The sequence below is a fragment of the Vulpes vulpes genome, chromosome 1 (genome assembly GCF_048418805.1).
Source record: "Vulpes vulpes isolate BD-2025 chromosome 1, VulVul3, whole genome shotgun sequence".
NCBI classification, from domain to species: Eukaryota; Metazoa; Chordata; class Mammalia; order Carnivora; family Canidae; genus Vulpes; species Vulpes vulpes.
In genome coordinates this window covers 19,429,019-19,441,095 of record NC_132780.1, presented here as the reverse complement: position 1 = coordinate 19,441,095, position 12,077 = coordinate 19,429,019, and the positions used below count along the sequence as shown (strand labels likewise).

The window sequence follows — 12,077 nt, the reverse complement described above, 5'->3', positions numbered from 1 at the left end:
AGAATCCTACAGAGCACTGAGTGGGGCGGAAATCTCCCGACTCTTGGGGACTTGCTAGGCGCAAGTTTCCAGAGCCCGCTCCTAAAGATTCCTGTGATGCACTTGGTTATTCAACAAGTATTCCTTGGCACCCTGCACTTTCCCCGTCCTAACTGGGCCAGAACGAAGGGAGATGGAATCCCTTGGTACTTGGGGCCTGTCGTCAAGGGCTCAGAATTAGAGAAGGCTGGGAACCGAGGCAGGCGTGGGGGAGGGGGGGGGGGCCGGCCTGGAAGGGGTTCCGGAGAAAAGGTTTGGAGGGAAAGCTTTCGTCTTGCCTGAGTCCAGCGCGGGCCTGGCAATTACCTGACAATGATCAGAATTAGCAGGAGAAAAGACAGGTTTGTTTACCTGTGCCTGAGGGACCTCCCAGTAAACTGGGGGAAGGGCCAGGAGACAAGTTGATATATATCAACTTAACAAAAGGAGGGATGTGAGGGCTTCTGTGGGAGAGGATGGAAGATTCTTTTGGGCTTTTTGATGCTAAGGGAAAAGGGCAGACCAGGGGGTCCTGGCAGCTGACTTTGCCGGAAACTCCCTCCCAGGGGCGGGGGGGGGGGGGTGTTGAAGGCAGCAGTTTTTTTCCTAGGGAGGGGAAATGCGTTTAAGATTTCTTTCTGCATCTTCTGTAGCTCAGATGTTTTCACTTTGGGATAAAGATGCCGTCATCTTTATGCCCACTCTGGGGCTCCACGTGGGTCCTTGCTTCACAGCCTGGTGAGACAGGCAGCACCATGCGCGTGGGCGGTTTGCAGGAGACGCTGCTAGCATCTGCGTTAGCAGGATAAAGGGCTGGTTCTGAAAGACTCGAGTGTTTTCTCAGGGCATTATGCTAAGCAAAATACATACGACAGAGAAAGACAAATATCATATGGTCTCACTTATATGTGGAATCTAAAAAAAATTTTTTTTAAATAGAAACAACCCAAATGCATCAATACAGAGAACAGATTTGAGGCTATGGAGTGGGGGTGGGGTGGGGAACAGGAGAATTTTTAAAGATTAAGAAGGTGTTAAAAAATACAAGCTCACAGCTATGAAGCTAGTCATGAGGATGTAATGTACAGCACCAGGACTATAGTTAATAATACTCTATTGTATATTTGCAGGTTTTCTTTTTAAAAGATTTTTATTTACTCATGAGAGACAGAGGCAGAGAAACAGGCAGAGGGAGAAGCAGGTTCCCTGCTGGGAGACTAATGGGGGACTCCGATCCCAGGACCCCGGGATCACAGCCTGAGCCGAAGGCAGATGCTCAAGCACTGAGCCACCCAGGGGCCCCTGAAAGTTTTCATCACGAGAAAAAAAAAAAAAGAATAAATAAATAGAAAAATCCTAAAAAACAAGGAAAACACAATTCCACCTACGTATGGTGATTGAGGCTAATTCCGGAGGCCGGGGATGGAGTAGTGGGGCTCTTGGGGAGGGCTGAAGCTTCATGATTAGGAACCTGGTCTCTGAAACAGAAGCCCCATAGGAGCAGAGATTAGGTCTGGATTGATCTGTGGTGTCTTTCCAGGGTGGGTGCATGTGTGATCAATACTTGATGAGTCATCTATAAATATCATCCTCAGGCTTTTACTTTTTTTTTTTTAATTGTGTGTCAACTGGAATTCAAGAAACTGTCTTCCAGTTTGGGGAGTTGCTGTTCCCATTTTCCAGATAGCAAACTGAGATCCCAGCAAGGACGGCGTGAGGTCCCACCTGTCAGCTCAGCTAACGGACAAGGGAGCTCATCTGGGTGCACGTGGGGAAGAGGACAGTGGAGACTAGATGTAAGCCCCTAAGAAGATGCACATCTGCAGATACAGTTCCTTTTGGGGTGAGGACTTGTTTATGTATTTTAAGATTTCATTTATTTATTCATGAGAGACACACAGAGAGGCAGAGACACAGGTAGGGGGAGAAGCAGGGTCCTTGCAAGGAGCCAGATTGTGGGTCTGATCCCAGATCCCAGGACTTCTGTTTAGTAACGACATTTGTGGCTCTCCATGGAAGGTCCACCACTCAGGCCACCCTGGGCTGTGGCTGCCTTCCCCTCAGTCTGGGAGCATCTCAGGGCAAAGTGTGAGTCAGACACATCCCTGGTGTCATTCAGCTTTGGTGCTGGCCTGCAGAAAGCTGACTGGATGTGGACAGGTAGACGGATGGATGGACGGATGAGTCAAGAAGCCCCGATACAGCAGATCCCCGGCAGGACTTGGCGGGTGGCTCAGTTAATGAAGGCTCCATCTACTAGTAGGGAGTGTGTGTCAGTCGGCACACCCAGCGCCTGAGGCACATTCTTTCCTGTTTCTGTCCCTGCAATGAGGAAGGCATGGGGGTCTTTGAGACTCCGAGAACTCAAGCCACTTGCTCAAGGTCATGGCGGGTGGAGACTGCCTACAGTTCTTGGCCAAGAGCAAGCCTGGTACCTCAGGGTACAGTCAAAGAAACGTAGGAAAACCTCCCTCCTTTCCCAGCTCAGAGCGAATGACTGTGGAGAGTTTGCCTGGGGACTGTCCTCTGGCAGGAGAAGGCCGGCAGGGCAGAGAGGGGTTGGCAGAGTCTTCCTCCGAGGCCCAGGAGCATGGAATTCAGAAAATAATAGATATTTATTTATTCTACATCATAATAAAAGCAATGGTGACAGTAGTAATCTATGTTAATAGAAAAAAGCAACACTTATAAGGAATAATAGTCATTTAAGTGCTATAATAACAGGGATAATGGTAATATTTATTACTATAATAATAGTAACACTGGGACAATATAGTAATACTGTATCGTCTCGCGGTCAATGAGAACTAATTTATTATCGTCTCCTGGTCAATGAGAACTAATTTATTACAAGACAAGATGCCAAGCAGGCTACAGAGATGCTTCCCCCCATGCATAGCCTCATTTTGTACACCTCCTGATGGTGATCTAAAGATTATGATTTCATGGTGTTAACAGTGAGGGCAAGCAGGAGTGAAATGAGATAAGGAGGTGTCAGGCTTTCAGATCAGTGTCCTATTAACAGAGATGATTGCGCCCCAAAACAGATGGTCAAATATTTGGAACTCTGTGTCCCCAGTGGGCACAAAGAATATGAACAAACCGTCTGTGGAAATAAACTCATTCTGTTGGGAAAAAAGTGGAGAAACAGTTGCTCAGACACCGAGGCTGGAGCGCAAAAAGGCAAGACCCTGTAGTGGCCAGCTGGCAATTAAAATGACAAAAGCATTTGCCCTTTTACCATTTCTTGCTAATTAGCCTGCAGGTATAACAGCACATGTTCAGAATTAAATGAGTACAAGGTTATTAACTGCAGCATTGTGTGTGGCGGCAAAATATGAGAAATGATCTGTCAGGGCACCTGCGGCGCTCCGGTCTGTCAAACGTGCTACTCTTAATCTTGGGGTTGTGAGTTTGAGCCCCACATTGGGTGTGGAGATTACTTAAAAAAATAAAATCTTGGAAACAATCTGTCAGTACAGGACTAAATAAAAATTATGATACACACACACACATTGGAAGATGCAACTGGTTTGCAAAAAAGCAAGGAAGCTCTTTGATTTGGAACTTTCTGCAGGACACACTGCTGAATTAATTTTTTTTTATTTAAAAAAATTTTAAAAATTAAGGGTGTAGGCACCTGTTGGGCTTAGATTTGTATGGCGATGGGGGTGCTTGACTGAGCAGAGAAACAAGGATGGGTGGGAGAGACACCTGTGAATTTGTATCTTTTACAAACCATTTTAAAAACGTGGAACCACATAAATTTAATTCAAGATATCCTCTTATGTTTCTTAAAACGCAGAGAACAAGAAAACAGATTGCAGAGGTGCTGAATCCTATATTCTCCCTTTTGGAAAGTCACAGCTACCAGGGCTGAGAATGTAAGAGCCCCCACCCCCGCCCAAACCCCCCAAATCAAACCTGAGTGATTCGTTTTCCAAGTTATTTTCAGGGATACCCTGGGTTTTGTCTTCCTTGGGGGCCACTGTGCATTCTAGGGTCATCGGTTTGGGGACAGGAGGTCAAGTGGTCACCTGGGGGCCAGGACAGGGGGCTAACATTTGCCCACCGCTTAACACTGACTCGTTTTTATAAGAGGAGGAAATGAAGCACAGAGGTAGATATTAGAGAAGTCAGTGGCTGGCCGGGGTGGGGGTGAGGGGTGGAGTGGGGTTAGGGGGTGACGGATGGAGTGGGGTGAGGTGGTGGGGGATGGGGTGGGGAGTCTGTGCTTGGGTCTTGAACCCAGGACCAGGCTCGGAAAGGAGCTTGCGCAGCAGGGCGGGCCTGGCCTGGCTCGTGCTCTCCCCCTATTGGCCGGAGAAGGAAGTGCCCGCGGCCTCGGCTTTGCCGGGTGGCCTGTCTCCGCGCGCCCCCTGGTGGCCGGGCTGGGAAAGCACATCTCGGCTCCGGTGCTTGCCAAGTGCTCAGGGCGACGTGCGTGCAGGGCACCTTCGGTTTACTGATCTGCATCCCTAATGCCTTATGCACAGGCTCCCCCCGCTATGGAGCACTCCCATCTCCCCTAGCGTCCTGGCGGGGGCTGGGGGGATGGTGGCGAGTTCAGATGCACAGTGCCTATGAGCACCTCACCGTAACCCCACCCTGCTAGCCCCAACCCCCCAGCACCCCTGCGGCCTCCCAATCAGCGCGCTGCGCTCGCCCTACATCCACGCAGGCCTCCCCGGGATAGTGTGCTCCAGCTGGACCAGAATGTTCTTCTCCAAACGCAAATAACTATCCTGACATGAAACCAGCCAAAGACCTTTACCAGTCCCCAGGTGTCCTTGGAAGACCGCATTCTAACCAGCGCTCGCAGGGACCTCAATAACCTCGTCCCTGATCCTTTCTTCAACATAATTACTCCTTCTCTCTCCCTCTCGCCCCTCATTACATTTCAGCCAAGTTAGCTGTCCTTCCTTTCCTTTCTGACCCATGGCCGGCAGCCTAGCATTTTCTCTAGCCCGTCACCAGACCAACCTCTGTGCATCCTCTTAAACCCAAAAGCAATGTGATTTCCTTAGAAAAACTGCTCCTGACAGAACCAAAGGCTCCCAGTCTTTTCTTTCTTTTTATTTATTTATTTATGATAGACAGAGAGAGAGAGAGAGGCAGAGACACAGGCAGAGGGAGAAGCAGGCTCCATGCTAGGAGCCCGACTCAGGACTCGATCCCGGGACTCGATCCCGGAACTCGATTCCGATACTCGATCCCGAGACTCCAGGATCGCGCCCTGGGCCAAAGGCAGGCAGGAAACCACTGAGCCACCCAGGGATCCCCTCCCAGTCTTTTCTTTTGCAAAACAGATCAGTCCTTTTTGATCTTTTTAAATTCTCAGCAGCTTCTATTATAGCTCTGCTTCATTATTTCTATCATTTTTATTTTAGACAAAATGGTGCAAAATGAATAGGGACATAGACATACTGGGTATACTGATCTTGCTGTTGCTTGGCAGGAAATTGAGAAGACAGGACGCATGGTGAACCACTTAGAGGTGTGGAGGCCGAGAAAATTAAGGCCATTCCATCTCAAGTTCAGCGTTAGCACAAGTACAGCCATCTCAGGCCCCTGTGAATAAGAGCTGAACTTTATATCCTACTTCAGTTACAGGAAAAAAACCACAGAATGCCCTTGAAAGCCCCATACTGGAATGAAAACAGAGCTTAAGAAATTCCTCCACCCCTTCTGGAAATCCCCTAGACCAGCCCATAAGAACCCAGCTGGAACCCACCTCGGGGTCCAAGCCCCTGCTCCGCTGTGTTGGGTATACTTGGACCCAAGCTCGAGCTTGCTAATAAACCCTCGTGCGCTTGCATCAGTGTTGGCTCCTTGGTGGTTTCTCGGATTCACAATCTTGGGCACAACATTTGGGGGCTCGTCTGGGATCCGAGAGACCCCCAGGACCCCATCCGGAGGGTCTCACGCCTGGTGTGTGCAACTTTTTCTACCTTTTGCGTGCTCTCTCTGAGAGCTCTATACTGTACTTTTACCTGTAGGAATTCCAATCTGTATTAGGTTGACATTGGCTTAGGTGGACGCGCTGGTGGGCCGTTGCCCCGGGGTCTTGGGAGACGTCCCTTGCCCCCATCGGGAGGATGGGGTCCTCATCTGTAAGGAGGACCGGCTGCCAGCCCTTCGGGTTACTTTCTGTCTTGTCTCCGAGGCTGCACTGGAATGTTTGTTTGTGTTACTGTGTCCTTGTTAATTGTCATATTTGTCTGTGTCTTGGTGTGGGCTGGGGACATATTGGGGCAGACACAAACCACCCCCCTGTCTTTTATGCTCTCCCACGTCTCGGACATTAGGGAAAGAGCTCATAATCTGAGCACAGACATATGGAGAGGGAAATTTCAAATTTACTGCATGTCAGAATGGCCAACCTTTGACTTGGGATGGCCCCGAGAAGGAATTTTCCACCTACCTATTATCTTACAGGTTAAGGCCGTGATCTTCAGGGACAAACCAGAGGCCACCCTGACCAGGTGCCCTACATCCTGGCCTGGCAGGACATGATCGAGAATCCCCCTCCTTGGCTAAAACCATTTTTACCCCCCAAAGCAGGACCCGCTGAGATTCTAGCCCTGTGAAAGGCCGAGAAGGAGACCGACTCTACGACCAAAGTGCCCCTTTATCCAGTCTTGCAGGATTCCTCCCCAAAGGACCTGATTTTCCCGCCACCATATGGGCACCCCCTCCCCCTTCTGCCCCTCCATTTGAGGCACCAGGGGCTGCAGAAGGGGCGCCCCACTGCCTGACGAGGGAGTCCCTGTGCCCGGGCCAGCAGCAGGGACACGTGGTCGGACCCACCGGGTGGCCCCACCTCCAAATGCAGGACTGGCTGACTCCCACCCCCGCCTCCCCCCTCTCCGCACTATGGGGACTCCGGATAGACCGGAGAACAACCAATGTTATATTGGCCATTCTCCACCAGTGATTTATATAATTGGAAAACTCAGAATGCAAAGTTCTCTGATAATCCGAAAGATCTAATAGGGCTTTTAGATACTGTTCTCTTTACCCACCAGCCTACTGGGGATGACTGCCGACAGCTCTTACAGGTTCTCTTCACCACCGAAGAGAGAGAATTCAGGTGGAAGCCCGGAAGTCTGTCCTGAGAGAGGACAGACAGCCAACTCAAAACCCAGACCTCATAAACCCTGCCTTCCCCTTATCCTGCCCTACCTGGGACCACAACTTGGCTGAAGGTAAGGAGAGACTCTGGGTCTACCGCCAGACTCTAGGGGCAGGTCTCCAGGCTGCCGCGTGCAAGCCTACCAATCTGGCCAAGGTATATGGTGTGAGACAGGGCAAGGATGAGAGTCCAGTAGCCTTCTTAGAGTCATGGAGGCTTTTAGGCAGTACACCCCTATGAACCCAGAAGCCCCAGAAACAAAGGCGGCAATTATCATGGCTTTTGTTAACCAGGCTGCTCTGGACATTAAAAATAAATTGCAAAGAGTAGAGAGACTAGGAGAGAAGAGCTTGCAGGACTTAGTAATAGTAGCAGAAAGAGTCTATAATAATAAAGTCCGGAACAGCAACAAACCAAACTAAGTGACTGGCAGACCCAAAACCCGGCCAAGATCCTGCTGGCCACAACCATGAATGACCCACAGGAAAGACGGAGGCACCTCAAGAAGCTGGCTTCAGGGACAGGTAAGGAGGATGGCCCTGGTCCCCGTTGGGAGCGCCCTGCGGATGCATGGAAGGAAACCGTCCTAAGGATCCCACAGCCGCAAACCGTCCACCAGATACGTGAATTTCTGGGGTCAGCAGGGTTCTGTCGATTATGGATTCTGGGTTTTGCCGAGATGGCCAGACCCCTCTTTGAGGCCACCAGGCACCAGCAAAATTTTGAATGGACAGAGGCCACAAACAAAGCCTTTAATGACCTTAAACAGGCCTTGCTGTCTGCCCCAGGTCTCAGGTTGTCTGACCTAACCAAGCCCTTCTACCTGTATGTGGACGAGAAAGACGGGGTGGCAAAAGGGGTCCTTGTCCAATACATAGGTTCCTGGAAGAGACCCATAGCCTATCTCTCCAAAAAGCTGGACACGGTGGCCGCTGGATGGCCCCCATGTTTAAAAATTATTGCCGCAGTGGCCACTATGGTCAGGGACGCAGACAAGCTGGCCATGGGGCAAGAACTGCATGTTACCACCCCACATGCTATTGAAGGGGTACTTCAACAGCCCCCAGACCGCTGGATCAGCAATGCCCATCTGACCCATTATCAGAGCCTACTGCTAAATCCCACTAGAATTTTATTTAAGCCACCAAAAACTCTGAATCCGGCAATGCTACTTCCTAACCCAGAACGGGACCCCCCTCTGCATGACTGTCAAGAAATCTTGGCACAGGTGCACAGAATCAGAACTGATCTCCAGGACCAGCCACTGCCGAATGCAGATGCCACCTGGGACACAGATCAGTTTTGTCCGAGAAGGAGTCAGCTACGCGGGGGCAGCTGTAACCATGGAAACGGAGACCAGCTGGGCAGAGCCGTTGGCATCCAGAAGGTCGCTCAGTGGGCAGAACTGATCGCACTGGCCAAGGCACTGACCGGGGGAGAAGGTAAACGAATAAACATCTACACCGACAGCAGGTACACCTTCGCCACCGCTCACATCCACGGAGCCCTTTACAGCGAGAGAGGGCTTCTGACAGCAGAGGGAAAAACTACTAAGAACAAAAGAGAGATCCTTGAACTCCTGAGGGCCCTCTGGCTGCCCAAGGTAGCCAATGGACTAACTATCGTCCATTGTCCTGGACACCACAGAGCAGACACACCAGTAGCCAGGGGAAACTGGCTAGCCGACTCAAAAGCTAAGGGGGCGGCCCTCATGGTGACCCAGGTTTTAACAACCACATTACCCGATCCAGGGGCACCGAGCCTGCCTGACACCCCCAACTATACTGACGCTGACTTACACTGGATCAAACGCCTGCCTATGACCCAGTGCTTGCGTGGCTGGTGGAGGGCCGCAGACTCCAGCATCATCCTGCCAGAGGAACTAGGATGGCGAGTCCTACCAAAATGCATCGGAGTACTCACATGGGAACAAGGAAGATGGAAGACCTCATACAACATGCAAAGATCACTATTAAAGACTCTTGAGCAAAGATGGAGCAGATTGTGGCAAGTTGCCACGCATACCGGTTAACTAATGCCACCGCCCATGGGTCTAACTCAGGCACCTGGCTCCGGGGGGACAGCCCAGGAGTCTACTGGGAAGTGGACTTCACTGAGGTAAAACCTGGAAAATATGAGTACAGGTATTTACTGGTGTTTGTAGATACTTTTTCAGGATGGACAGAGGCATTTCCCACCAAACAGGGAACAGCACAGACCGTGACCAAGAAACTGCTGGAAGACATTTTACAGAGGTTTGGTTTTCCTGTTAAGATTGGATCAAACAATAGCCCAGGATTCGTCTCTAAGGTAACACAGGGAGTGGCACTAGTACTTGGGGCAGATTAGAAATTACATCGTGCGTATAAGCCCCAAAGCTCAGGACAGGTAGAGAGGATGAACAGAACATTGACTAAATTACCTTAACTAAATTAGCCCTGGAGACTGGCTGGGACTGGGTGACTCTCCTCTCCTTCACCCTATATAGGGTGAGGAACTCCCCATATAAGATGGGACTGACTCCCTACAGATCATGTTCGGCCTTCCTCCACCTATTATCCCCAATTTAAAACCTGAGGTGTTTGCTGAGTTTGATGATCACCAACTCCTTTTCTCCCTCCAAATATTACAACAAACTCATGAGCAGGTGTGGCCTAAGCTGAGGGCCCTCTATGAGACTGGGCCACCCCCGGGACCCCATTGATGTCAGCCAGGTGACTGGGTGTATGTGCGGAGATACCAACACCAGACACTTCAACCTCGCTGGAAGGGACCCTACATCGAGATCCTGACCACTCCCACTGCTCTCAAGGTCAATGGGATTACTCCCTGGGTCCACTACACCCATGTCCGGCCAGCTGACCCACATGCCGTTCTCAAGGACTTTGTTCCAGAATGGAAAAGCCAACCAGACAAGGACAATCCCCTAAAGCTAAGGCTGCGCCGTTCTCACTTATTTCCCACCCCCAAGACTCCCTAGCCTGAGGTTGTCCTTCAAAACAGAAGGGGATTAGACTTAGTCTTACAACAAGGGGGGTTATGTGCTGCCTTAAATGAGGGATGTTGCTTCTTCACTGACCACTCAGGAACAGTCCAGGAATCTATGGCAAAAGTCATAACAGGAATGAGAACAGCAACAAGGTTGGTTCGAATCCTGGTTTAATTATTCCCACTGGCTCACTCTGAGACTAACCTGGACCCATTATTGGGTCCTTCCTTAGGTTCCTCTGAGAGGGGGAAATGTGGAGGCCAAGAAAATTAAGGCCATTGCACCTCAAGTTCAGCTTTAGCACAAGTACAGCCATCTCAGGCCCCTGTGAATAAGAGCTGAACTTTATATCCTACTTCAGTTACAGGAAAAAACCACAGAATGCCCTTGAAAGCCCCATACTGGAATGAAATCAGAGCTTAAGAAATTCCTCCACCCCTTCTGGAGGTCCCCTAGACCAGCCCATAAAAACCCAGCTGGAACCGACCTCGGGGTCCAAGTCCCTGCTCCACTGTGTCGGGTATACTTGGACCCAAGCTCGAGCTTGCTAATAAACCCTCATGAGCTTGCATCAGTGTCGGCTCCTTGGTGGTTTCTCGGATTTGCAATCTTGGGCACAACAGAGGGTGTGCAGACCCTGGGACATCCTTAGAGTCAGAGGGCTCAGGCTCCCCTGGACACATGGTAACAAAGGGGATCTGGTCTCCAGAATGGTCTGGCTGGTGGAAAAGCATCAAAAAAGAAGGCAATGTTACTTCTCAATGAAGGCTTTATTGTAGTGCTCACCATCTCTATTTTGATGGTGTGTTTCTGTATCCTGCTGGGACAGCAAGGTTCTGGAGGACAGCTGTTAAAAGAGTTTTGAGTCTGCCATCCAAACAGTGGGGACAGTGTTTGGCTAGGCGTATTGTTCAAAATCACTTCCGTCAATCAGTTCACTAGAGATTGAATGACAAGTCTTCTGTGTGAGACTAAGCACCATCTGGCCACATCAACGAAGGCGGGGAGCGGTTCTGCCAGAAAAGGGCACCTCCAGACCACCAGGCAGTGAACGAGGCTCAGAAAATACGAGATGCCCAGTTACATTTGGATTTCAAGTGATTGAGGAATCATCTTGTAGTCAGAAACACATCTCAGATAATTTCCACACCTCAACGACAAATCCTTTTTCCCTGTATGTCCCATGCATGCCCTATATATGGGACATATTTATACTAAAACGTTGTTTATCTGAATTTCAAATCTTACCAGGCACCCAGTAATTCACTTTCTCCAGCTGGCACTCCATCCTGGAAGCTCCCTTCAGGAAGGCAGTGAGGTATCTCCCCAGATGGTTTGTGCCTTGAGCAGAAACGAGGGATGCAAGATCCCAGCTATGGGATGGGGCCAGCAGGGTCTCCATCACTCTTTAGAACCCTACAAGGTTGTCCTGTGAGAGTGGGAATCTGAGTGAGAAAGATGGCTGGGCTGGAGAAATTCTGGGCTAGGTCTTGGCCAGAAGTTTTTGTCACCAGGTTCTGCAGCCATGGATGGGGAGAGACGTCCAGGAGGACAGATGGGGAATCCAGGTGGCTTGCTCTTCCAGGATAAACACCCATTCAGTTCAGAGCAAACCACAAACCCCAAATTGCCTCTTGACAGACATCCTGCAGCCCTCCTCCCCACCTCCTCACTGCACACTGTGCCCGCATCATCCAAGCCTGGGTCATTTGCTACCTTCCACTTCCTATCCCCACACCCCATGGAGGGCAACACTTCACTGATCCCAGTGACCAGAATGGGGTTTCCACCCTCATGACCATCCCAGGTCTGGCTTTCCCATCATCAGAGTCTGCCTATACCCCTCAACCTCCTGGAGGCAGGGGAGTTTATTCCACTCCATGTACCTGGGGTCACTCCCCAATTATGAGTCTCATTAATAGACAAACTAAAGCA

General features: G+C 50.2%; 1 protein-coding gene across 1 annotated transcript; it reads left to right on the top strand.

The window, feature by feature from the left end:
• The first annotated feature begins 7,497 nt into the window (after positions 1-7,497).
• Positions 7,498-9,139, top strand: LOC140597776 (uncharacterized). The gene is given in 4 exon segments (XM_072747476.1): positions 7,498-8,449; positions 8,451-8,533; positions 8,536-8,991; positions 9,132-9,139. Coding segments are annotated over 4 exon segments (1,374 nt in total). The 5' UTR covers positions 7,498-7,622.
• The last annotated feature ends 2,938 nt before the right edge of the window (positions 9,140-12,077 follow it).